The sequence below is a fragment of the Mycteria americana genome, chromosome 7, assembly GCF_035582795.1.
Source record: "Mycteria americana isolate JAX WOST 10 ecotype Jacksonville Zoo and Gardens chromosome 7, USCA_MyAme_1.0, whole genome shotgun sequence".
NCBI classification, from domain to species: Eukaryota; Metazoa; Chordata; class Aves; order Ciconiiformes; family Ciconiidae; genus Mycteria; species Mycteria americana.
The window spans coordinates 42,570,142-42,595,251 of record NC_134371.1 but is presented as its reverse complement, the minus strand read 5'-3'; the positions used below and the strand labels follow the sequence as shown (position 1 = coordinate 42,595,251).

Sequence of the window (25,110 nt, the reverse complement as noted above, 5' to 3'; positions counted from 1 at the left end):
AGAAAGCTCGGCCGTGGGGTAGGTACAGGCATTGCCACTTTCTGGGGCGAGCCTGCCCGAGTAATTAGCCAAATGACCCTTCTACACAAACACAACTTCCCAAGAGCTCCAAAACGCTTCAGGGACCACATTTCATGGGCACCCGGTAGCTCACTGACACCTGTTCAATCACCCCCTAAAGTAGGCTTCCAGTATTTTAGCAGAAATCAAGCTGGGGAGGGATTTCCAATAGAGCTGTTTCACCTCTCCTGAATCCAGCCTCCACCTTTCTTTTCTGCACGTACGTACCCAGACACCTTCTCCCTGCCCCACGGTCGCTGTTGCAGCTAGCGACATCTCAGGTTTTGCTGGCGCGCAGCAAGCCAGCCTCCAGCAGCACCCCAGTGTTGGCATTTAACTGTGAAATGTGTGAGGGTATCTGGAAATAGCTGCCAAAGGATTAAGTAAAAATGAAAGATCTGGGTCCTTCTGCAGGGAAGCCTGTTTGGTTTTGCATTTCTATGAATGGCACTGTGAATAGGGAGCTTGAACATGCTGAACCCGCTTGTCTTGACACCAGTTCATGGAGACGTTAGGCGGGTGCAGGGAGCGCGCCTGGGCAGGGGCGGTGGGAGCACCCTGCAGCAGAAGGGCTGGCCCAGACCCACCTCCCGTGCCCAGCCCTGCTCCTGCCTCCCCCTTGCTGCCCACCAGCTCGGGGCAGCGGGCGCTGCCGGGGGATCCTGCGCCCTTTCAACGGGACCTTCCCGCCGCTCGTGGGCTCCCTTGGGCTCTTTGGGGCCGCCCAAGCTGCCCCCTGCGCTCACCCCAGGGGAATGCCCCGCGAGCATCGTCCCCTGCCGCTCCAGCACCGACTTTCCCAGGCCATTTGCTCCAGAGGAAAAAAAAAGTCACGTTCGTGATGGCCTCCATCCTTCCCCTGCCTCCCATCCCTGCCTGGAAAACACAGCCCACTTCCTGCAGCTCGGGATGTATTTTTCTTCATCACCATAGTGACAACGTGTAAACATTGGGGTTTTGATCAGATTTTGAAAGTCTTGAAGAGGCTGGCAAACCTGTTGTTTATGTTACTGCATTTCGGATGGAGTCTCATGACTTGCAGTTGAGGTTGAGCAGGCGGGGGCGGCCGGTCCGAGCTGCCTGCTGCGAGCACGTCGCCTGTTATTTTGCCAGCATCTGTTGGGTTGCCGGCTGGGCAGCTCAGTCCCTGCAGTGTGCTCGTTGCAAGCCATGGCCCTGCGGATGCTGCACCAGGAAACCGTCTCAGGGACGAAACATCCAGGTCCCACAGAGTGGGGGTTCATCGGATTCGTCTCGAGGCTGAAATGAGACCCCAGCCGCCTTTCACGTATGCCCTTGCCCCATCCTCAGATGTGATTTCTTCTGGTAGCGAACAGTGGGCTGGCTTTGAATCATTTGAAAAGAGATGGTCTTTTTAAGAGACAGCCTTATGGAAACACATGTCCTGGGCAGACGGGAGGAGACAGGACAGAGAGATGCAGGCTACAAAAACTCAGCAGAGTTTGCCGTCTGTTCAAGACGACAGGGGTTTATTTTCATATTTCCAATGATCGTTTTCTCTTTGGGTTTGGGGTTTGGTTTTTGGTTTTTGGTTGTTTGTTTGTTTTTAATTGGATCTGAACAGTTGCAATTAGCAGCCTTTTTTCCCCCAGCATGATTTTCCTCCCTCCTCTAATCGATGCCCCTCGATTGAGTTTGTGCAGAAGTATCGCTTTGGCGTGCCTACTGCAGAGAGAAGTAACTGGAGCAAGAAACCACTGCAGCAACACCCGAAGCGGCAATCCAAGCACGCCACCAGCCACCAGCACTGCTGAGGGCTGTGCGTAGGCACTGGGGACACGGGCGCGGGCTGCAGACCGTGAGCTCAGTACGTCATGCGAGTGGTTGGAGCGAGCGGGAGGTCTGGGTTGCTAAACAGTCCCGGCGTTTTGAACAAACAGATCTCGTTTTATCCTCTTTACTGTCTTTAGTGCGAAGCAAACAGGCTGTCTCACAGCTGACTCCAAGTGGAGTCACTGGGGAAGCGGTGCCGCAGGCTCGCTCTGCCCACCCCTTGTGCCAGCCAGGTGCGCCCTGCGGCGCACGGCCGTGCCGCTCCTGGATCTGCTGTACCACCCTCCCCGCTGTACAGCCGTCGCTGCCGTACAGCCGACCCCGCTGTACGGCCGTCACTCTGCCTGCTGAACGGCTGCTTTCTGAAGACAAGGTGATGCCGATCCCGTGGTGGACATGCCCTACCCTGCACCCCGGGGCTGCAGGCGTGCTGGGCTTGGCCGGGGAGGGGAGCACCCGTAGGGTACCCTGTGCAGCCTCAGCAACACCCTGGGAAGCCGGGAGGAGCGAGAGAGCCTGGGGCAAACCAGCGATGCAGAAAAAACTGGGAGAAATATTGTAAAGCCCTAAGAAGTCCTAAGGATGCAGAGCCAGTGCCTCAGAGCCTCCGACTAAAGGCGAGCCCCACAGTGCCAGCGACGCGCCAGCTGCCTGAGTGGCTCCCGGTCGCTGCGGGGCTGGGGCTGCTCCACTGCCCTTCTGCGTCCCAAACCCAGGGAGAATCGGGGGTTTCTGCTAATGGGTCTTTTGTGGGAGAGGAGAGAGACTGTAAGAGAGGAGACATCGGGCCATCTGACAGTCCAAAGCACGGGAGGAGATGTTTAGCAACGCCCCCGCGTGCTCTTTTAGGGTGGTATCAAGAAAGCAAAGCGGCTGCAGAAGAAAGGGCAGGTGTTTAGACAGAAGCAGTGGGACCACCCGCGGGGAACGCCTCGCACAGCCCTGCTGCATTGCTACTTGATTAACTCCTGATAAAACTCCGACCGCACAAATCTGGGCAGGGAGTCTTTCTCCATCAGGGCAAAGATCCTCTTCTGGGCCATGTCAAAGCTGCTTGGTGATGGCTCTACCAGGTTCTTCGTGGTCACAGCCTTGGTGAAGTGGTCAATGTTCACCTGTGATGGGAGTGTAAGAGGGATGGGGACCCTGCCTTTGCGAGGGGTGGGTGATGGCATCTCCCCTCGCCTGCTCTGTCCCGCCAACAACCGTGCAGGGGTTACGGGGAGGGACCGAAGCAGGTTCACTTATCTGGGGGAATTATTGGTGGCAAATCTGTAGTGAAGGATGAGGTCTCTCTCTCCCGCAGCAAAGTTAACGCTGGGGCAAGGGCTACCACAGATTGTCATCCCTTATGATTAACATAAGCCCTCTGTGCGGAGAGGGGGACAGGCGTGTGCTGGAGGTGCCTGCGGCAGGAGGCAGCCCAGCAGAGGCTGGGCGCGTGAACAGGGGCACCGGGGCTGCGAAGGGTGGGAGTGCAGCCCGTGGGGATGGGGCTGCCCCTCGCCGAGGGTACAGCCCTCTGAGCCCCTCAGCCGTGGTACGGGGTGCCCTGCAGCCATCGCTCTCCTTTGGGATGGAGGCCACCTGGGCAGCAGCCTCATCCCTCCGGCACCGTCTCCTGCCCTGTGGCCACTGACCTCTTTGGGTGCCTCAGTCTGGATGAACTCCTCGTAGATCTTCTTGGCCTTCTCCGCCATCTTCACAGGGGACTTGGTTTTCTTGTAGTCCTCGCAGGCCACCCAAAACTCAGCGTTCTCCTCGCTGAACTCGGAGCGCAGGAAGCTGCGGAAGCTGGCAAGCCCGTCTGTGGGGGGGAAAGGGCCCTCGCTGAGCACTGGGGGTCCCAGGGGGCCGAGCTCTCGCTGAACACCGGGGGGACATGGTATGGGGGATTGAACTTACAGGGGTTTTGCAGGAGCTTCTCCAAGGAATCACGCCACTGCAGAGCCTCCTCTGGTGATGGCCTGAAGGGAGTAAAGAAAGCCCAGGTAGTCCATGCTCACCCCACAGCCCCGGTCTGGGCTCCAGGGTTTTAAATAATTCCTTTAAAAATGGGGAGGAATGGAGTAACGAGCTGTGGAGGCTGTTGCAGAGCGGGGGCGATGGTTGAGCAATGGAGATGCCGCTGCATCGCAGCATGAGTACCCTCCTCCCGGCGAGAGCCGAGTGCCAGGGGAGGCGAGGAGCGGCTGATTCTCCCGTGTTTTGAGCAGAGACGTGGCTGAACTGCAAAGCGAGTCCCCTCTGCACCCGCGGGTCCCCTCCTTGCCCCAGCGCCCGTCTACAGGAGGGCAGAGCGGAGGCTCTGCGGGCAGCTGGGAAGCATCCCTATGTTTTTCCGCTGGGGTGGGAAGGATGCTCCCCGCTGCGGAGGGGCGGAGGGGGCCAGATCCGGCCAGCCCCGCGCTGCCGGGGCTGGGGTCAGCGCCCCTCCACTCCCACAGCCGGCCCGTCCCATTCCCACGCCCCGCGGCGGGGCAGGACGCCAGCCCCGGCTCCCTCCCTCCCCAGTGAAAACCTTCCGTGTTTTTCACGTGCGTGGCTTCTCCTCTTTTCTTGTCTTTTTAACGCAATGTTTGTGATGAGACTAAAGAGGGTTGTGGGTTTTCTGTTTGTGGCTTTGGGGTTTTTTTAAGCCCCGAGGAGTTTGACCGAGCTGCCCTGGGGCACAGGGCTCCTGCCCACCCTGCTGCGCACCACGGCCGATGCCCGGTGCTGGAGGGGAAAGGAAGACCCCCACTCCGCCGAGCGCGGGGCTCTCTGCAGACCACCCCTGCTCCCCGCGGGCAGCGCTGCAGCTCAGGCTTGTTTTGCAGCCGCAGGGGCACGTGTCAGGGCTGAAACCCTCTGGGTGAGCAGAGCATCCCGGGGTGTGGGGAAGGAGCAGCGGGCAGGACAACCTGCTGGTCCTGGGGGCCTTGGTGCTTCAGAGGTGGGTCTGGGGAAGGTGCAGGTGCTCCTACCCAGCCGCCCTGCCCAGGTGGCTCCAGGGGGGAGAGGAGAATGGCAGAAACGCAAGGCTTGGTCAGGTTGGGTATCCAGCCCTCGCTTGTCATCAAACCACCGGCAGCCAGCAGTAAAGACCATGATGGGGGCTCTGATCATTCGCTTTCTGGACCTCAAATTGCATTTGCACTTGCTACCCAGGATCAAAAGCTCTCCCTGCCCCCGTGCTCCTCCCAGGTGTCTCCCCACCCCCGGTGAGGGGGAGCATTTGCTGCAGCGACCCAACACAATCCAGATTTCCTGGAAACTACCAAATTCACTTTTCCATTAGCTGAATGGTCCAGGGATGATATTAACCGCGAGCGAGATGCTGACGGGTGAGCGATACCGAGGCTGCGCATCGGTGCAGTGCAGGGAGTGCACAACTCCTCCAGCCAGCAGGGAGTGAAGATGTTCTCCGGCTTTCGGCGGGGACAGCTAACGGGGACAAATGCGTCTCCTTCGCAGAGGCATCCGGGGCACGGCAGCGACTGAGCGCGAAACGCGCCGTCCGTGGGGGCTCTGCCTGCCCTGCCTGGCGCGGGCAGCTCTCGCGGGGCGGTGCTGCAGCGGGCAGGCACCACGCCGGCAAGCGTCCCCGCGCGCCGCAGCCGGTAGAGTGACTGCAGCTCGCTGTGGGCTCCCGTCAGGGTGAGCGGGGCGTTTGTCTGCACGTCGGCGTTGGCTTTTGGGTTTGTTTTGGGTTTTTAGCAATCTCTTGGTGGAGGGTTACCGGTTTAGAGTAATATTGCCTGGGCTGAAGGGGAATGTGGGAAGAGGGACCGGTGTAAAACAAAGTCATGATTTTAAAGTGGAAATAGAAGCCTGGCCTTGTGAAGAGCGGGCACGCGCCTCTCCTGGTCTTAGTCGTGACATGGCCACTCAAGCCCTTTGAGATGAGCCCTTGTTCCCAGTGCCATCAGCAAGGCTGGCTGGGCCAGCCAGCCTCGCCTACCTCCAGCAAGTTAGATAGTCTGGGTGCTGTCAGACCTGGGTCCTCCAGCACTGTGTGTGTCTGGGTGCAGCTCAAGAACAGGGAGCAGCTCCCTGGGGCAGGAGCAGGGGTCTCCAGCAGAGTCACCCGCATCTGATGGCAGCAGGGCCGAGGGGCGGCAGCTGGGCAGCGGCTCAGGTACGCAGCTGCCCGAGGCTGGGCTGGAGGTACCCCGGGTGAGGCCACCAGCCCATGTCCAGGAAGCTATCCTGCTTTTAGATTTAAGCTAACATTTCTTTTAAAGGTTTATTTTGTCTCCTTTGAACTGTTACTCCTGCGGCACAGCCCATCAGCCTCCCTAGCTTCTCCTCTGCTTTGTCATTAAACCAGCTTGGTGCCGGAGAGCAGAGGCTCAGGACGAAGGCAATAAGGTGAGACGGTGCCATCATCACGGAGCTGCCCAGAGCCAGGCGTCGCGCCGTGGGGCCATGCACCCAGCTCAGGGACACGCTGCCACGCCAGAGCTACCAGGCTGTGCAAGGCTGGCACCTGTGGGCTGAGGCAGGTGACTCGGAGAAGTCCAAGTGCCGTATGCCTCTGGCAAAACCTTTATCAAATGAATGGGAAATCTCATCAAAAGTAAATTGAGTTTCTGTGAGAAATCTGGTTTCCATAAAGCTGCATTGCCTGGCATGTCTTATGCTGCCCTGACGTAACTCTCGGAGTCCGCACCTGGTTGGCAGGTCACAAGGAGCGTGCCACGAGCCACCTGCCACGTAAAGCCCGCTGTGCCCACCCGGGACCCCGCAGCAGGGGCTTCAGCTCCTCTGCATCCCAAAAGGGCTTGCATTCACCCCTCCAGCCGGGCACGGGCACCAGCGCAGCCCGCCCTGGTGCGGTACTCACTTCTGGGCCTTGGGCGGCTTCTCCGGCTTCTCCGGATAGGGGATGATGAAGTCAATGGCTGAGTCGGGCTTCTGAAGCAGCGTGCCCAGCTTGGTCTTGATCTCCTTGGCCCTGCAGGAGGGGACGAGAAGAGGCAGGTCAGGCAGAGGGATGGGGCAGCGGGGATGGCGTCTGCCCCGTGCCTGCACGGAGCCGGGCACGGATCCCAGCACGGCTGCTGGTGAGGTACAAAGCTGTGTAATTAATTACTCGCGGCCAAATGGACCCTAATGCTGTAAAGGCGCCTGGCTGAGGCATTTCAGGCCAGGCACTCAGAATTAGTGGCAGCTCTCGATCTCGATCTCTTTGCTTTGTCCCCATCTGTGGCGGGGATAATTGTATCAGCGGAGCTGGCGGGCTGCTCTGAGGATGAATTAGGGGATGCGTGCAGCACTCAGTTTCTATAGTGATGCGCCCCGAGGAAATGCTGGCAAGGAGATTGAGGCGCTCCCTTCGGAGAGGAGGCTGCGCGGGGTGCTGTGCCGGGCTGCGTGGCGGTGCCTGCCCCACGCTGAGCCCCGTCCCGCGCTGCACCCGCCAGCGCCGCGACGCTGATGGCCTCTGGAGCAGGGTGCCCTCCCCAGGTCCTGGTCTGCAGCCAGAGGGAGCGGGAAACTGTCCCCATCGTGTCCCCTGAGGTCGCTGCCTCTGCCTCCGGCGATGCAGGGTGCAGCCCCCGCGCCCAGCCCTCTGCTGCCAAGCACCCTCGCACCACGCAGCCAAAATCCTCCCTGTCCCGGGGGATGCTATTGCGAACACGTAGGTTATCACGCACCTCTACACTTGCCAAAATCAGGACGAAACGCTCCTTGGTGTGCTCCGTGCCCACCCCTGACGCTCCCAAGCACTCACGGCTGGGGACTTCCTCCTTTCTAGGCACTTTGATTAGGATTATATTATTTTTCTATTGCTTTCTTGGGGACCACCAGCAATGCATGCTGCCAGCAACCCACCACGCTTTCTGCTAGTGCTTGTGGTTTCTCTGCTCACACCTAAGTAATATATAAGCCTTACCTCTGCAACAGGAAGGGTCCTGCAAACAAGTAACTCCTAGGTGCTGCTTTCCCTGGGCAGAGGGGGAAGAAGGGTTTCAGGAGGTGAAGTAGTCGGACTAGCAAAGGAGTTTCACCATCCACCCTTCATCCATTTGGAGGATACATAGACAAGAGGGGTCCTGGGGCTTGACAGCAGGTTCAGCTGTCTTCCAAAATGTGCCCTTTTGTGTAATACGACTTGCGACGTGGTCCTGAGCATCCCAAGCCACCGAGGAGGCTCCCCTCTGCTGCAGCTCAGTGTTGGCAGCAAAAGCAAACCGAGCTTTTGCAGAGAAAACTCAGGTGCGCTGCCTAAGTCTGCACAAACGAAGGGGTGAAGACGGCCCCTCTCCCCACCAACCCCATCTTTGCAGGGCAGGAGTCTTCCCTGGCACAGCAACATTTGGTGACTTCCAGGCTCACTGGCACAGGGGGTGGGTGAGAGCAAGGGGACACACTGCTTCCCTGCCTGGGCTCAGCGCCTTCGCCACGCCATGGCTGTCGAAGCCGGGCTGCAGCTCCCCGGCTTCAGGGCTCATTGCGCTTCTCTCTGCTGTTTATTTTCACAAGCCCTCTGTGGACAATTGCTCCCTTGCTATGTCTGCTATTCCGTTTCCATTCCTGCACTTTTTCCCCCCCTCCCTGTAAAACTCCCTCTGTGTTTTGGTTTTCCACCCGCCAGCCCCCATGGATGACTTTTTGAGACCCGGTGCAGGCTCTGCTCTCCCACCGGCTGCCCCCCGCTTCCGCTGCAGGAACCTGCCTGCGACAGCCGCCCGTGCACGGGAGCAGGCGGGGGCCGGCAAGGGCAGCGCCGGTCGGCCCAGGAGCAGGGGCGGGCAGCAGGGCCGGTCGGAGTGAGCAGCCCGGGCTGGGTCTGCACAGGCTGCGCACAGCAGGTGTACAGCGTGGGGCAGAGCAGGCCCAGAGACCCAGCTGTTTTCGTGGGAAATGTCAGCAGCTACGGGGACAGCTTCCGTCGCTCGTGCTTCCAAGAAAACTTGAACCTTGCCTGGAAAGACCGGGACCTTAGGTGAAGGGTGATGGGGTCCCCACGCTCCCTGCGCTGGGGTGTCTCTGGGATAGGGATGCTGCCATGCACAGTTCATCCCACTCCCTCTAATAAATAAATAAAATGTGGATAAATGCTCTGAGCCAGAGCTGGCTCCTGATGCCCAGAGCCTGGGGCTGGCTCTCCTGCAAGCCTCAGGTGCCCCTTGGCACCCCGCAGGCTGGTACTGCCGTGCCAGGACCCCCACGGCACAGCCCCAACCCGCATGGACGGCACAGCTGCAGCGAGGAGGAGCGGGCGAAGGCAGCGGGAGCTGCAGCCCCGTTAGCACGAAGCACGGGTAGGTGCAGAGGGTGCCCCAGGAAAGCTGATGGGTACGACAGCCTCCCCCGGCTCTGCTTTCCCAGATGTCTGTGCTTGTGGCCACTGCTCCCTGCAGGGAAGGGGACACGTGGGCTCGGGGAGCATCTCTTAAAGAGGGGCTGAGCAGAAATGCCAGCTGCCACCTGGTCCCTCTCCCTGCCACCGCCCTACGCTTGGGAGGGCAGAGCCAGGGATGCTGCTGTGGCTGACTGGCTGCCGGGCGCTGTGCAGCAGGGAGGGTCCCCTCCAGGCAATCGGACCACGCGCCCGATCGTGGGGGTTTCATCTGGCAGGAGCAGGGGTGAAGAGCAAGGGGGGAAGAGGCTCGCCCACCTCTGAAGCGGGGACAGTGGATGCCAGGGAGTCCCAAACAGGTGGGGGAAAACACGGGCTGTGCTGGGAGCAGGGGCACCGAGAGCCAAACCTAACACACGACGGCCTAAGGAGGTGGGAAGATAGGACCAGGACTCTGTCACTGTCTGAGCAGGACCTGGGGACCTCACTACCCTGGTGCAGGTGGGGCCAACACACACAAGATTTGGCTGCAATCGATGGCGGCTTCGCGCAGCAGCAAGCACTGTCCTGGATAACGCTCAGAGCCGGTTCAAAATCTTGCTCTCCAACTCCCACCCTCTGACAGCCACTTGTGGCCAACATCTGTCAGGCTCAAAGGGCACTAATGGGCCTTAATGGCCCTGAGCAGCCCCAGCTGAGCCCCACACCCTGCCCACGGCTGGGGGCTCCATTTAAGCTCAGCCCTGGGGCCACCTTCCCTTTGGCTGTGCTGTAGGTGGGCTTCTCCCCAGCCTTGTCTCCTGGCTCGATGTCGGCAGCTCCACCGCCTGCTGCTCCCAACGGGGCTCCCTGGATGGCTCCAGCCCCGCTCCGTCCCATGGGGCTGTTGATGGCCCATCAGCGGCTGCCCACCCTGCTGAAGCCCCATAGGTCCCAGTGTGGGGACAGCAGCAAGAACCTCCCCACCCTGAGCAAGTCCTTGGCTGTGCAGCCTTCACGAAATATGGGGAGACTGCAGAGATGAGGGAGCTTGTTGAAGGGACGCGAGAAAGGACAGCCCTCTGGCCGAGTGCTTGCAGGCTGGCGGGAGGGAAGGGCTATTTAAAGACATCATCCTGGCGTCCTCCAGCAGATATATTACAAGCTTTCAAGCAAGACTTCAGCAAAGGCTAAACAGCAGGGTAAGAAAGGCGGTTATAAACAGAAAGGCACCCTTCGAAAACTCCCCCAGCTATGTCCGAGTGAGAAAAAGCAAGAGGACCATAAACTGTGGAAGGTTAAGTGTGAGAACATATGGGAGCAAGCCAAGAAAAAGTCTGAGAAACAGCTTCCAAGAAGCTTTAAAAGAAAATATGGGCTCTGTCAAACACATCAAGAGCAAGAAGGTTGCTGGGGAGGGCCAGGAGAGACTCCAGCTTTAAAAACAAAAAAAAAAAAAAAAGAAGCTCGAAGACATTAAAGCTATAGCTGAAAGCTAAAGCTGCTGCTGTGCCTGAGGGCAGGGAGGTGCCGGAGGGAATGCCCTTGAGGGGAAAAAGGCTCCAGGGGGGATTCGAGGAGCCGTAAAGTTGCAAGTGTGATACTGTACGGGCATGTCAGCAGCAGCTGTATCAGCCAGCCATGGTGGACACATGGACAAATATGGTCTATTGGAGAGGAGTCAAGGCAGCTCTGGCAGTAGGAAGAGATTCCTTCAAACCCATCGGCCCTCTCGGAAGAGGCCAGCGAGCACGTGCCTCGGGGAGAGTCGGGGGTTACCAGCCCCTTGGGTCTGCAGGAGACCTTGGACGGGCTCTCCAGACCCCAGGCAGCTGTGGGGGGTAAGGTCACCTCATGGATGACAGCGTGGGGGGCAGCATGGGAAAGGTAGCACACAACGCGTAGGGGACCTGGTGTGTTTTCCTCGGTGGGGACAGTCCTAGGGGAATGCAGGCTGGGACCGTGCTGTGAAACGTATCGCACGCACGGGGAGAAGGGCCAAGCAGCAGGTACTGCGCTACCCGGGTACAGCACGTGGGGACCGGCTGCGAGGACCTGCAGGAGGCTCTGGTGAGACTGGCAGCGAAGCGGCTGTTGAAATTCCTCACAGAGCAACACAAAACGATGCACAGGGGACAAACCCAGTCCGAACTCTGTGTATAAAATGGTGGGCTGTAAGCGAAGCAGCCTTTCAAGAGTGAGGATTTGCAGGTGTAACAGAGGTCAGTGAAAGCATCAGCGTAACAGCAGTGAAAAAACTAATGTAGTAAAGTAGCAGAAGAGTGACGACAAAGAGGATAGCAAAGCAGAAATGTCTGGTTCACCCACGTCTGCAAGAGTGCTGCCCGCGGCGCCGGAGGCTGCAGGAGCGCTGCAAGGCGAGCACGGGGCCGCGAGGATGGCCGACGGAAACATTGCAAGCAAAGAAATCGTCACAGGCCCACGCTCCTGTTCGTGCCCGTGATGGGACTTTGCCTCGCTTTTGGGCAAGCAGCATCAGCTTTAGCTGACGAAGGGACTTCTCCCAAGCTCCCCCCAGGACAGCGAATGCCACCCTCGCTTTCATCTAACAACCAGCACCAAGGCATCTGCAGCTGCGAGGAAACCCTCGCTAGGCAATTCACGTGTGCAGCCTGTGACCAAGTTTCCTCCTTAGGTGAAGGCTCGAGCGCCCTGCTGCCGCAGAGAGACCCCAGCCTCGTGCCGCGGCCCCCCTTGCACCTCTGCTTCTCGCTGGACCCCCTCCAAAGCCCCTCCAGCTCCACAGGAGCGGAGGAGGGGGCAGGTTTCGATCAGCATGGAAACGGGGCGGGGGGGGGGGGCTGGAGCCTGCCTGGGTTCCCAAGGGGTGAGAGCAGCCTGGGAAGCACCACCACCCCCCGGGGCAGGTTTCGAGGTGAGCGCCAGGGCAGAGGGGGATGAAGATGAGGATGGGTGCCACGAGCAGAGCACAGAGCTGAGCCTTGTGAGAGGGGCCAGGGCCAGCTAATCCGCGTGCGAGGGAGATGCAGGCAGTTAAAGAGGATTTTGAGGCACTTTGGAGCCAGGGCTGCTTTTGCCTCAAAGGCAACCACTTTCCTGCTTTTTTCCTTCCCCCCCATGTTTTGCAGACATTATGGTCCAAGGACAACGTGCTCCTGCTCTGGAGGCATATAGGGGGGCAGGTTGAATCGAGGGGTGGGTTTGGGGTAGCCCAGACTTGCCCAGAGCAGAGAGGTTCCCAAACCGGAGGGAAGAGTTCGGGACTGGATCAGCGCTCGCCCCCCCGAGGGTCCCAGCCACTCGCAGCATCCCGCTGAGCCCCGCCAGCAAGCCGCCCTTCCCTCCCAGTTCAGAGCTGGGTGGTCCCAGTCCCCATAAGAGATGTCCATCATGGGGCTGTGCCCGAGGAAGAGCCTCTCTGCCCCCGCCGCCCCGGCAGAGCCCTGCGGGGAGGCAGGTGCCCCGGCATCCCGCGCAGGCTGGCCGCTCTCACCTCTCCAGGCACGTGTGGGGCAGCGCGGCTAATCCCTTGCACATCTTGGCACGCTGTAGTTTTCCTCCGCCGTGAGAAGAGTGTGAGTGATGGCTAAAGCAGGCAGCAGCAGCTCCGTCTGCAGCCCAGCTCCCCCCTCTCCCTCCTATATAGCGCCGGGAGCTGGACCCCCGCCAGCCCCGTAACCAATGCTGTCCGTCCCGCCGCAGCTGGCCCTGGCCCCAGCGGCTTCTGGATTTTGTTTTGTCCTCTCTAAGCTCACACAGGGGGAAAAAATGTGATTTTTTTAATTTTTTTTTTTTTCCCCCCAGGGTGAGATCAGGTAATCAAATTGGAAGGGCCAAGCTGCTGTTGTGGGGGCTTCAAGAAGCCCACAGGGTTTCCTCTTAATGATATATCAGGATCCAGGTCAGTATTTAGAAAAGGCAGGTAGAAATGCTTCATTCAAGTGAGGTTTTTCTCAATGAAAAATGTCACTTTCATAAAAATAAAAGTGCTTAGGAGAAGTCTTGCTGTTGATTTAAAGGCTGTGGCTAACGTCAAAATAGCCACAGCTTCAACAGTGGTTATCGGCTGGTGGGTAACAGTGACTTTTGTTCTAGAACAAATTCATTTTAATACAAGCTTAAAAAAAAAAAATCTTTTAATCATAGCAAATGTTCAGGTTTTATCTGGCAGTGACACTTTGAGGCCAAAAAGGATTCCCACCCAGAATTTTGTTAATTTGGACCCTTTTTCCATCCCCTTTCAGAGCAGTAAAACACACGCCAGAGCCTGGAGCCGCCTGCGATGCAGGATGCGGAGCCTGAGCAAGGACCGGCCCCTGCCTCCCCCTGCATGGCTCTGCCCCATCGCTGCCCCACCGGGATGCAGCCCCTCGCTCGCCTAAAGCTTGGATGCCGCACAGCACTGCGGTGATTCTATTTGCTCAGGTAAGATCTCTGTGATTGCTCCACTAAAACTTGCAATCACGGAGCCAGTGCCTCCCTATAGTCGTGACATCCGCGGCATGAGTTCCTCCCGGCCTCAGCCAGGCACGGTGTCGGTGGCAACCCCAGAGAAAGGCTGCCTGCTGAGAGGCAAATCATGGCAAAGACAGGGACCAGCCTGGCTCTGAGGGGCCCTGTAGCCAAAGCCCTGACTTGTTGGCTTCCCACGGCAGCTCAGGGGGAGAATGAGCTGCAGCTGCGACGGAGTGACTCCTAACACTGCTTAGCAGTGCTTGGAGTGGAGAGGGTAACTGCAGCCATCCCGGACATTTCCCTCCTGGCTTCCAGCTGGGATGTGATAGCCCATCCTCGGCAGGGTCACCTGGGGCACGGCTCATCGCCCAAGTCTGCACGACCAGACTAGAGCCAGCGCAAGGGGAAAGCCCTCAAACACACGCAGGGTGGCTATGGGGGCCTCAGCACCAACTCTCTTGCAGCTTGTGGAGTAGGACTTACTCACACCAACACAGGTCCTTCCCACCCCACACCAGTGCAATTACACCTGCTCCGGCACAGGCACACAGAGGCTGTGGGGCTCCACCCCAGCCAGGGCACCCCCTGGGCATCCTGCCTGGGCTGTGGGCTTGGGGTTCACCCTGAAAATCTGCCACATGCTTGTCCCTGATCTCAGCTGCCTGGGTGACTTGGAAAATGTGCATCCAAGTGCTTTGTTTAACACCCACAGCTTGGAGCTGGGAATAGCAGACCTTGCTCCCAACCTGGCTGTCCAGACTCCAAGGGCACTAATGGCCTTAATTGCCCTGACCAGCCCCACCTGCCCCCTCAGCCCGAGCCTACATTTAAGCTCAGCCCTAGGCCTTCTTTCCTGCTCTGAGTGGTGCCAGAGGTATGCCTGGCTCTGGCTCCTGGATGGACTTTGGACCTGCGTTGCAATCCTGTCTCCTGCTGTTCTGGGATTATGCGGCAAACGACATCTGCGTTTCAGCGTGTGAGTGCAGTAACTGAAAGCTAGAAGTCTGCGAGAAACCGTGCCTCCCTGGAGAGCTCGGGTTAGCCTTTTACTGGTTTGTAATGGAAATTGAATGGAAAAAAGTACACCCTAAAATTTCAGAGGATGAGCTGCTTGGATGACCTTTCCCTGGGTTTGTGCCGATGAGAGACCCCCAGATGCACCCAAGCAGGGGTGCCAGACCTGCCAGACCGGGGGGCTGCCCCTTCCCGCTGCCCGGCATTGACGTGCCCACCAGCCCCCCTTGTGCTTGGCAGAGGGCGGAAGGAAACAAGGGCAGCTGCAGAGGATGGAGGTACTTTACTCCTTCACAGGCTGCTACCATTTTGCCCTTCTCACAGAGGAGTCGGGGGGAGGCTCTGTTATTAGCATAGAGGTGCCTCACCCCAGCGTGGGGATAGCCCGGAGCCCAACTGCCCCATCTCCCAGCAGCTGGGTGCGGCCCCCCCCCCCCCGCTCTCTGAGAGACTGCAGCCTCGCAAGCTTGGCAGGTCTGCTGGGCTATGCCAGTTGCCCTCGGGGCCAGAGAGCATGTCAGGGCCATTCTTTTGCTAGCAAGGATGTCACTAGAGTATCCCCAGTGCCAGGCCCGTGGCTGCTTCGAAAGGCTCCTTTGAAGCCGAGGTGCTGTTTGCAGGGTGCTCTGCCAGCCGGCTGGGCACCTCCTGGCACGGAGAGCAGCGAGGGGTGGGCGAGGGGTGCCGGCGGTTCTCACAGCTGCCGGGCTGGGAAGGGCAGCGGGGCCATGGGACCACATGGGGAAACCCCCGCAGCCTCATGCTCGGTTGCCGAGCCATCGGGAACACTGTAATTTTTTTCTCATTAATCTTCACTAATAAAGTCAGCATTGGAAATCCCAGGGGAGCTCAGATCTGTGGGATCAGGCGGTTTGTGTGAATGCTGCCCAGCAGACACCGAGCACCCTTACATGCTCTCCTTCCAGCTGCAGCCGGGGCTGCGTGCCCCTGGAAAGCAGACAGCCTCTCCAGGCGTGCCGGCGGCATGGCTCCAGCTCTGCAGACCTCCTGCTGCTTGGAGGAGCCTGGAGCTTTGCCCCATGAGACCCCACGGAGGAATTGGATCTGTCCCCTAAAGACTTTTACCTACTTTACCTCTTCCAGTCCTGGGTGGGCAAAATCCCCTGGTCCTGTGGCTCTGCGGGGTAGTTCAGTGGCCGATGCTCTGTAATGTCTTCTACAGCCCCAGGGTGGGGCTTAATGAATGGTGGGGTTTAATGAAAGCACAGAGCAAGTTGGGGAAATTGAGGTCCAAAATGAGCGATGAAGCTTCATGCGAGAGGGTCATACCATGCGCTGGGGTTGCAGTTGTGCATTTTAGCAGAGACTTCTCTGGAATACTGAAAAAGAAACCATATGCCGTTGAGCAGAAACAAGGGTTACACAGAAATAGCTTGTATTTTCCACAGACCTTTGTCCAGTAAGAAATGTTTGGTTTGTGCATTTCAAGGCTTTAGAGTGCTAAGAAAATATTTCCAATAAGAAACTACCCAGACCTTCCTCTTCTTCCCACGACAGCTTGATTTCTTTAAGAGCCCTTCTGGGACAGATTTTTGGAGATCCAAGTGCACTTCGAGGACCAGATTGTCTTGTGTACACAATGGCTGGTTTCCTGCGAGCACTCTAGGTTTGTGCCTTGCAACTTGCCCCCTCAAAAGCCACATGGAACCTCCCATTACACCAGATTTATCCTGGGCTCTGTTATTTCAAGACTTTATTATTATCCTTTCTAACAACTTGCCTTTTATAGAAGGCAGCCTCACTGCTTTGCAGTTTCCTGGTTCCCACTGGAACTTTTTAAAAATTAGCATCATATTTAACAACATTGGCTTTTTGGTAGAGGGTTCACTGTAATTCTCACCCAGGCAAGTATTTGGCAGTTCATCTGCGTGTTCCTTCTGGCAGATTTTTAACCATGTGTTCTAAAAATGGGGTTAAAGATCCTCCCCCCAGTGCCTTGGGACAGTCATGCAAATGCATGTCCCCTAAGGAATGAACCTAGTGTGAGCTCCTTCACCGCAAAGGCCGATGCAAGTAACCCACCAAGCTTTTCCATGATGGCTCCTTCCTTCTCATAGAGCTCGATCATGTCCTGTCCCCAGGGCTCTTTGGAGAGCTTTCTGCTTCTCACATAGTCATGATTAACTTTTATGCCTTTAGGATGCTTTCCTCAAGTCTTCGGTGGCCTGCCTTTCACCTGTAACTTTCCAGAGCTTGTATTCTTTTTTTACTCTCTCATCTGTATGCAATTTTCACTTCTTTTAAGGTCTTCCCGCTTCAGGTGTTCATTTCCGCTCCCCTGTATAAGCATATCACCTTTTTTAAGGCCAGCCTACCTCTCATTTCCCTTTTGACATTAAATATACCTTTAAAGTCACTGCTTTTGTTCTCACCAGGACAGTCTGATCAGTAATTACGACTCCATGGCCCCTCATTTTTTTACCTTTGAACTAAGCCCTGTGCATGGTTCAGGAGTCACTCGGGTAACACAGTGTGGAGTTACACCATCCACTGCCTCCACCGAGCCTCTGAGGTCCAGCCCGATGATTAAAACACTGGTGTAGAAGGAAGGAGAAAGGGGATCCCAGCTCCCTCCCGCTTGCTGCATCCAAGTCACTGACACAGGAGCCACGGGTGAGGTCAAAGAGGAGAAAACCCTGGAAAGCAGCATTACCCAGAGCACTGGGACCCTGGCCAGCTGGGAATTCGGGAGTCACGTAAGTCCTGCGTCCCAGCTGTGGAGCCGCCAAGTTCCTCAACCCCAAGCACAAGGCCTGAGAACGGCCAGGGCTGTGGCTAGGACATGGTGCTGCTCCTCACCCCTGCTCTGTGCCCGTGGCAGGGACCTGCTCCCCTTCCAGCACCCGGGCAGTGCGGGGCAGGGGCAAGCCCACCCTGAGACATGCATGGGGCTGGCCTCACCTCTTGCACATGCAGAGCACCCTTGGGAACAGGGCCAAGCTCTGGTTCACTCGTGTCCATAAGGTAAGCCCAGAGAGCCAGCGGTGACAGGCGTTTTCAAGTCAATGCAAGTATTTGTGTGGCGTTTATACTACTATAGGTACTAAAGTGACAGCCTGGATCTGACCAGCAGCATCCCTGTAGCTGTCCCTTCGCACTCGGCGCAGATTGGCGAGGACGAGGCACATGCTGCATGTTTGCAGAGACCTACTGCGAGCAGAGCCAGCGCCCCAGGCTCATCAGCAACTGCTGCTGAGCTTCCAGGAGCTCCACTGTCCAAGGGGCACTGGTGCCACTGTGTGCTCTGTGGGGTGCAGCCTCAGCACAGGCAGCGGCACAGCCTCTGCTTTCCTGTGTCCGTCTACAGCGTGGCCACTTGCCCGTGTACATTCCTTGAAGTGTCACCAAAAGACACAATCTGTGAGCAGACGCGGTTGGGTCGGCAATGCGCAGGAGACAAACACAATTTCACCACAAAGTTGGCACAAACAGAGCAGTCATAGGATTTTATTTAAGGCCTGAATTCAAGAAATTGCCTGGGTTACAGAATTTTTACCGGGATTTGCATGCTGGATCCAGGCAGCAGAGCACATTGTTTCTCCTCGCCCACCAGCCAGCACCTGCATTTTTTGAACACTTGACAGAATCGGCTGCCATGCAAGGAAGTGCACCTCTATCTCCACATTGGCCCCACATGCAAGCACCCCACTCCTCTCCCACATGTGCATTCATCTTCAGCCCAGGCGGCCATCTGAACAGTGAATCAAGCTCTTTCCTGCCCATCCCTTTTGCTCTATGTGCCCTGCTGTGGCACTGCCTTTCCCAGCTCGTGGATGGCCCCGTTCTCCAGCACCTCCACCTTCCCCTTGCCTGGCTGCAGCACACTGGCCACCATAGCCCTGGCCACCGTTTCCACAGGCACTGAGTAAGCGGTGCGGAAAACCCAAGCCACAACACCCAGAAACTGCTGGGCCATCCACTCCACAGGGCAGGACTCCTGGCGCTTGCACAGCAGCACCCTGCAGAGCGAGGAGGTAAGGTGGGTCAGGCCGAAACCATCCTCCGGGGAAAAACTAGAGACGGGATCCTCCAGCTGTGCCACAGGCCCAGCCCAGCTTGCTAAACCCACATGGGGGCCATGGGGCTTCGGCAGGGTCCCGAAACGTGACTGAGCTGAGCCCTGGGACACTAAACTCTTTTCCCCGCAGTGCTGCCAAAAGGAGGATGCCAGTTCTCCCAGGCAGCAAGAGCATAGTCACACCCGAAAGGGTACAGGTGAGTATCCCCCCTGCTAAGGTCAAGGTCTGTGCAGATATAAGGTCTGTGCGTTATATCATGATAACCTGTGTCCCCCAACCTCTACTCTCAACACAAGCCTCTTCTCCTTGCATGGCACGTGACGCCAGCATTGGGCCGGGCTGTGGGAAACTGCTGTGCTTGCTCCCTGCAACACTGGGAAGCAGCGTGCTTGTCCAGGAGCTGCATTTGCAGCTGGTGGCTTTCTCCACTTCCCTCCCCAGCCCTCCCCTTACGCATCCTTTCTCTCTTTCTCCATCTACCAGCCCACTGCCCTGGCAACCCTCTGCCTGAGTCCTGTGCCCTCCCTCCTCCACCGCTACTCACGCTGGCCGGAGAATGGTACAGCGATCAAAACCAACAGCCTGGACCAGGTTCTCCGCTTCTCCCTGTCAGAGCAGTCAGGCAGGATGAAAGGAGGCAAGGATGACTGCAAGCACCATCCCTGCCGCCCCGTGAATTGGCAGGAGAGAGTTGCTGAGCTGTGGGCAGGAAGGCACTAATGCCGATGCGAAGCTGGTACGGGCCAGGCACCGCCTGGGCAGTGAGCAGCTCTCCAGGAAAAGGCAGAGTGGGGCGAGTGTCCACGGCGGACACGTTGACTGTTGGTCAGCAGCGCACCCTTGCAACCATCACGCTAACTGCAGCTGGATGCTCCTGAGACAGCATCTGGACACAGCGTCCAGCGTGGGAATCCCGGCACAAGACACCGGCACGCACAACGGTGAGTCCAGCAGATGCTGGGGGCTGCAGCACACGACATACGGGGAAAAAAACTTTCACGATGGGTATGGTCCCACCTGGGGAGTGTGTGGGCTCTCCACCCCTGGATAGTTCACGTCTCACCTGGCCGCTGCCCTGAGCCTCCCCACCTAGCTGTGAGGCCATCCCAGCTTGGGGCTGGGGAGCTGGGGTTGGGCCGGAGACCCCAACCCCGGCCGCTGGTTTGAAGAGGGAGATGGACGCTGCATGCAGGTGCTGTGCTGCTCTGGATGAAGCCAGTCGCGTGGCTGTCCTGCCAGCCCCCTTCCCTCACCCCCCTCTCCCCCAGCATCAGGAGGACCCTCGGAGCCATCTGCATCTCTGGACACCTCCCGAGCGTCCCAGGAGGAGCCCGCCCCAGCTGCCCCCTCACCTTCACGCGGAGGTAGAGGAAGGGGCTGTGCTGGTTTGCCCCCCGGGAGGGCTGCGGGACGAAGCGTTTGCAGCCCCCTGCCCGCGCCAGCTCCGCTGCCTGCGCGACGTAGTCCCGGTCCACGCGGACAAAGCCATCCTGCGGGTAAAGGAGAGAGGAGGGTGAAAGCGCTGGGGAGAGGGCGGGCAGGACCCCTGCCCCGGCGGGCCCACTCGCCGCACCAGCCTTGGCCCTCGCGGTGCCCAGGCAGCAGAAGCCGACGGCGTGCCCCTGGAAGGCGGCGGCGTGCTCGCTCCGCCGCTCGAAGTCCATCACCGCCTGCTCCTGCGGGGAGGCTGAGGGTCAGCGCGCCAGCCCCGGCAGCCCCCGCCGCCCCCGCCGCCCCGGCCCCGCGCACCACGGCCGCCCCCGCCTCCTCGCTCAGGCTCAGCCGGCGCCGCCCGACCAGCGTCACCCAGGCGAAGAGCCGCCGGGCCAGCAGCTCCCGCAGCAGCGCCCGGCCCGTCTGCCCCGAGGCGCCCAGCACGAAGCAGGCCCTGCCGCTGCTGCCGCCGCCGCCGCCATGTGGAGGGAGCGGCGGCCCGGCTGGAGGCGGCGCGGTGGTGGGGCGGGCCCGGGCGGGCAGCGGCGGTGGTGGGGCGGGCCTGCCTGCGGCCTGCCGGGTGTTACCGCCCGGAGCGCCGGACTCTTCCCGGCGGGGCTGCCGGCGGCGCCGAGGCGACGGGCACAAGTCGCAGTGCAGCGCCCTGCAGTTAACGTTAAGACGAGACATTTTTCGGGGGCTGGGGGAGGCTGCCCGGGGAGGCTGCAGGGTCTCTGTCTCCCCGAGCAGGGGGCTTCCCCAGGGGACCCCCCTCAGCCTCGCTGCTGCTCCCAGCGCGCAGGGAGAGGTGTGTGCTGGTGTCCCCTCTCCTGTCCCTCCGCCTGGTGTCCTTGCGGTGGCACGGCCCACGGCAGAAAGTGTCCCTGGGAGCATCTCTGTGCCCGCCCTGCTCAGACGGAGGGCGTGTGTCCCAGGAGGGATGCTCAGGGGGGTCTGTGACCTGCCAGGCAGCTCCTCCCCAAAAACCACTGAGCTTAGTGTGTGCTGCCAACCGGGGTGCCCTGTGGCTGTGTCCCCTGGGCACGAGGTGACTCAACCCCCCCACCCGGGCACCAGCTCCGGACCCGGCCGCAGCCGCGGGGCTCGCACCGCAGCAGTGATGGCAGCCCTGCCCTCTGGGAGCAGCCTCGCAGTGACTCCAGTGTGAAGCAGCCACTGGTGCCTGAGGAGTGAGGGCATGGAGCCCAGTTCCCATGGGACCCTCGCCGGGCAGGTCCTGGGCCGTGCTGGCAAGCACAGACTCCCTGCTCCAGATCCCTGCCTGGACATTGTCTCTCTGATGGGGACGATGGCAATCATCCCGGGGGGGGGGGCAGGTCCCACCAGGAGCCAACCCGGGGCACGGCTCTGGAGTGGGCGTGTGGGCACCTGGGGGCCCTGCGCAGCCGCTCCCATGGACAGCGTTGAGGGGCCCCACGGCACCCCGATCCCGTTTGTCCTGATTCCTGGGGAGGGAGGTGCAGAGGCCTGAATGGCTGCTTTCAGGATCAGCCAGGCGATTTTCCAGCTCGGCGTGTCTGCCAGCGCTCCCCTTGGCTGAGGGCTGAGGATGAATCCCTGGTGCACGTGCCGCATGCGAGGCAGGACGCGCGTCATGACCGTCACCAGGTTAATGGCCAGCATCCCGCTCCACCTGCCAGTGTGCCGCCAGCACCCATGGCCGTGTGCCCCGTCTGGCAGGCTGCATCCCGCAGCTGCAGGCAAAGCCAGGTGGGTGCAGAAGGGGGAGGCTGGGACACGCTGGGGCTCGGGGGTAGTGGGACGAGTGGCTTGAGAGTGGGAGGGGAACCACACGGTGCCACAGTGCGGAGTATCGGTGTATGGGGCACGTGGTATGCTATACGGTTTCATGGGATGGTGGGGATACCTCTGGGGAAGGGTGGAATCGGGACGCGTGGGGGCCATGCGGCGCTCCCACGGCTCACGGTCTGCTCCTCCTCCACGGCAGGGCTCGGTGGGGCTGGCCAGGCGCCGGGGCGCCCGCTCTCCTGGTGGCACGGAGGTGCGGTGCTGGCGCAGCGCAGCGTTTGACTGCATGCCCCAGCCGGCAGCCTGCTGCCCGGACTGGATGGCAGGGCTCCCCGATGCCCTGCCCCTCTCCCACCTCTCCATCCCCGGCACCCACGACTCCCTCAGCCTGTTTGGCGGCCGGCGCCTGCGGTGCCAGAGCTGGGGCCTGGAGGCCCAGCTGGCGGCTGGCATCCGCTTCCTGGATGTGCGCTGCAAGCTGGCGCGGGGCGAGCTCCACGTCTACCACCTCTGCACCTTCCAGCGGGCCAGCCTGCGGGGGGTCCTGCGCCGCACCCTGCGCTTCCTCCGCGCCCACCCCAGCGAGGCCGTGCTCATGCGCATTAAGGAGGAGCATCCCATCTTCCCCCGGCCGGGCTTCACCTCCCGGCTGCAGCGCTGCTTGCTGGAGGAGGGACAGGGCCGCGTGTGGTGCCGGGAAGAGGTGCCGACGCTGGGCCAGGCGCGGGGGAAGATTGTGGTGCTGGAGGCGCTGGTGCGGGAGGTGCTGGGCATCCCCTACGAGCAGCTGAGCATCAGCGACGCCTGGAACGTGCTCTCACTGGAGCGCAAGTGGGCCCGGGCGCAGCGGCACCTGGAGAAGGCGGCCAGCGGGGACCCCGCCACCATGCACCTCACCTTCTGCTCCGGCAACGGGCTCTTCACCTGCCCCGAGGAGGTGGCCCGCTTTGTGAACCCCCGCTGCTACCAGCACCTGCGGCGCCGGAGAGGGCAGCCCGTGCGCTGGGGGGTGGTCATCATGGACTTCCCCGGGGCAGGGCTCCTCCGGCTCATCGTGGAGAGCAATGCCCCGCGGGCCAGCGGACACAACACAGCGGCCCCCGGCACCCCCACGGTACCCTTGCGGCACCCCCGTGGCAGAGGGGGTGGGCGCCGCAGCCGGCACAGCTGGCCCGCGCCGGTGTCCCTTGGGACGGATGCTGCTCCCAGTCCCACGCTTCTGCCGAAGGATGTCAGCACCCATAGAGCAAAAGCAGGTTTCTAGCTGTGCTGGGCGCCAGGAAGCCTTCGTGTGACGATGGTGTGACAGCACCAGAGGCGGCAGAGGAGGGTTGGCGGCTGTGGTTGGAGCCGGGCAGCCTGGGGAGCTGCCCCCTGCACGCCGCTCTCCCCTGAGGAGCCAGGTATGGTCCCGGCACGGGGCTGGGCCAGCCGAGTCCCTGGCAGAGCAGCAGGTACGGGTGGAGGGAGAAGGTCCTGCCTTGCCTCCTCTCGGGCCAGTGAGTCCACCCGAAATGCCTCTCTGCAAAACAGTCCTTTTCCTTTCAAGGGTAAATAAAAATAAAAAGAAGCTAGGAAAGTACTCACTGCATTGCCTTGCCGTTTCCTAGCAGAAACAACCTCTTGCTTTTTGCTGCTCAGATGTGAAAGAGCCTGTACCCCTCTGCCCGTGGCCGAAGCACAGTTAAATTGGTGTTTGTAACCATCTTGCTCTTAAAGCAGAGCTGCGAGAGGTCAGAGGAGAAGGAATTCATTTCAAAGGTGACAACAAATGGTTAGGAACATCCTTCCCCTTGTTATTCTAGCTTTTGTTTTTTTCTTGCAGGGGCTTGCCCCAAAAGTCAGGACCGTTAGAGAGAGGCAACTTCAGCAGGTGCCACCGACCCCGTGCACAGAGAGCTGGGTGGCCACAGCAGCGGTGTTTCAGATGGGGCTACCCCATCCCTGGGGTCACACACCCCGGGGGACACTGCACAGGGCAAAGCCCGGCAGTTTGCAACAGCACAGGTAGCGTAGACAGGGCAGTTTGTAGATTCACAAAAGCAAAGTGGATGAGACATAAAAAAGACCTTAAAACGCAGGTTGTGCCAGCACCTGCCCTACCTGCAGAAAACAAATCGGCAGTTTAAATAGACTGGCAAGTCGCAGGACACAGTAGCTCCTTGGAGCAGAGAGATAACCAAGATCCCAGGGGAGAAAGCATCAAACTGCCGGCTGCGCTGAAGCAGGGAGGTGAGAAAGAGAAGAAGAAAGCTCTGCCCTGGCCTGCCAAAGAAGGGCAGGTGAAGAACGGCCTCAAGGATGCTTCTGTCTCAGAGGAAAACGCAGCTGGGCTCAGGGCCTGCCAGAGGGGATGCCACAGGATTTCCTGGCCGGAGGAGAGGACATTGTTTGCTCCGCAGGGGCTGGCCCTGGCTGGAGACACGGCTCTCGGTGCTGAGTATGTTCATCTGCTGGCCCCGCCGGGCTGCGGCGGCCCTGCTTGGGAACAGGGGAGGACAGAGCCCATGCTGCAAAGAGCCAGACAGGAAGGGAGGGGAGCAAGCAATAGCGTGCAGGGGGTGACGGAGGTGACAAACAGAGGAGTCTGTCTCTGGGCTTGCTTTGTGAGACAGGAGAAGATTGAAATCTCTGTATTAAACCAGACACGTGACAAAAGCACTGGTGATATCCGGGGTGCCAGTGGCCTGCTCCATCAGCTGCCAATGCCCCCACCACCTCGGTTGCCCCCACGCCAAGCCAGCACGACAGCTCTAGGTATCGTTCTCGTGCCGGGAAGATGGGTGCCATCAAGGGAGGGCCAGGCGGGTCGGTGGCCTGTCCTGGCCTTCCAGGGACGCACAGCGGCGTGGGTAGCCGGGCAGGGCGCAGGCAGAGCAATCGCAGTTCCCAGGAGCAGCTCTGCAGGCTGGGTGGTTCTGCTGTGGCTTAGGGCAAGGGCTGCCTGCATGGCTGCGGGGCCACCCCTGGATGCGGCGCATCCCCAGAGCTGCACCCCAGCACCCCGTACCCATCCTGTGCCCTGGCTCGCTGGCAGGGCAGAGGCACTGCCTGGAATTCCCCGGGTGGGCAGAGCCGCTTGTTTACTCCCTACCACACAAGCAGTGAGATAACTCCGGTGTTATCTACACCCCTGGCATCCTGTTTGGCAAACCTTTATCTGTGCCATGCACATGTTGCTGCTGCCAGGCACCAGGGAGCCGGCAGACAGTGTGGGCAGGGGTACCCGGCTGGCAGCGGTGCCCAGTGAAAAGGCTCTCCATCACCAGCATGATAGGGGAAAGGCACGAG

The 25,110-nt window shown here is 59.7% G+C and overlaps 3 protein-coding genes across 3 annotated transcripts; 1 reads left to right on the top strand and 2 right to left on the bottom strand.

The window, feature by feature from the left end:
- Positions 1 to 2,487: 2,487 nt before the first annotated feature.
- RGS5 (regulator of G protein signaling 5) lies at positions 2,488 to 12,680 on the bottom strand. The gene is made up of 5 exons (XM_075509225.1): positions 12,600 to 12,680; positions 6,683 to 6,793; positions 3,760 to 3,821; positions 3,495 to 3,661; positions 2,488 to 2,969 (listed from the first exon to the last, which is right to left on the bottom strand). The coding sequence occupies exons 1-5, from the start codon at positions 12,641 to 12,643 to the stop codon at positions 2,808 to 2,810; spliced, it is 546 nt and encodes a 181-aa protein (XP_075365340.1). The 5' UTR covers positions 12,644 to 12,680; the 3' UTR covers positions 2,488 to 2,807.
- A 5,339-nt stretch (positions 12,681 to 18,019) lies between these two features.
- On the bottom strand, positions 18,020 to 20,739 carry HTATIP2 (HIV-1 Tat interactive protein 2). The gene is made up of 5 exons (XM_075509148.1): positions 20,365 to 20,739; positions 20,184 to 20,291; positions 19,968 to 20,105; positions 19,160 to 19,221; positions 18,020 to 18,555 (listed from the first exon to the last, which is right to left on the bottom strand). Exons 1-5 carry the CDS (start codon positions 20,737 to 20,739, stop codon positions 18,330 to 18,332), a joined length of 909 nt encoding a protein of 302 aa, XP_075365263.1. The 3' UTR covers positions 18,020 to 18,329.
- A 1,234-nt stretch (positions 20,740 to 21,973) lies between these two features.
- Positions 21,974 to 23,083, top strand: LOC142413101 (1-phosphatidylinositol phosphodiesterase-like). The gene has a single exon (XM_075509147.1). The coding sequence runs from the start codon at positions 21,974 to 21,976 to the stop codon at positions 23,081 to 23,083; it is 1,110 nt and encodes a 369-aa protein (XP_075365262.1).
- The last annotated feature ends 2,027 nt before the right edge of the window (positions 23,084 to 25,110 follow it).

What these genes read in the sequence shown, in the direction of transcription:
- RGS5 (XM_075509225.1), bottom strand. Translation starts at nt 12,643, where the DNA reads ATGTGCAAGGGATTAGCCGCGCTGCCCCACACGTGCCTGGAGAG. An exon ending in GAAGCTCCTGCAAAACCCCT is followed by an intron (nt 3,662 to 3,759) that starts GTAAGTTCAATC and finishes TCCCCCCCACAG; the next exon opens with ACGGGCTTGCCAGCTTCCGC. An exon ending in AGACTGAGGCACCCAAAGAG is followed by an intron (nt 2,970 to 3,494) that starts GTCAGTGGCCAC and finishes CTCCCATCACAG; the next exon opens with GTGAACATTGACCACTTCAC.
- HTATIP2 (XM_075509148.1), bottom strand. Translation starts at nt 20,739, where the DNA reads ATGTCTCGTCTTAACGTTAACTGCAGGGCGCTGCACTGCGACTTGTGC. An exon ending in TCCTCTACCTCCGCGTGAAG is followed by an intron (nt 19,222 to 19,967) that starts GTGAGGGGGCAG and finishes CTGCTCTGACAG; the next exon opens with GGAGAAGCGGAGAACCTGGT. An exon ending in TGTACCATTCTCCGGCCAGC is followed by an intron (nt 18,556 to 19,159) that starts GTGAGTAGCGGT and finishes CTCGCTCTGCAG; the next exon opens with GGTGCTGCTGTGCAAGCGCC.
- LOC142413101 (XM_075509147.1), top strand. Translation starts at nt 21,974, where the DNA reads ATGCGGCGCTCCCACGGCTCACGGTCTGCTCCTCCTCCACGGCAGGGC.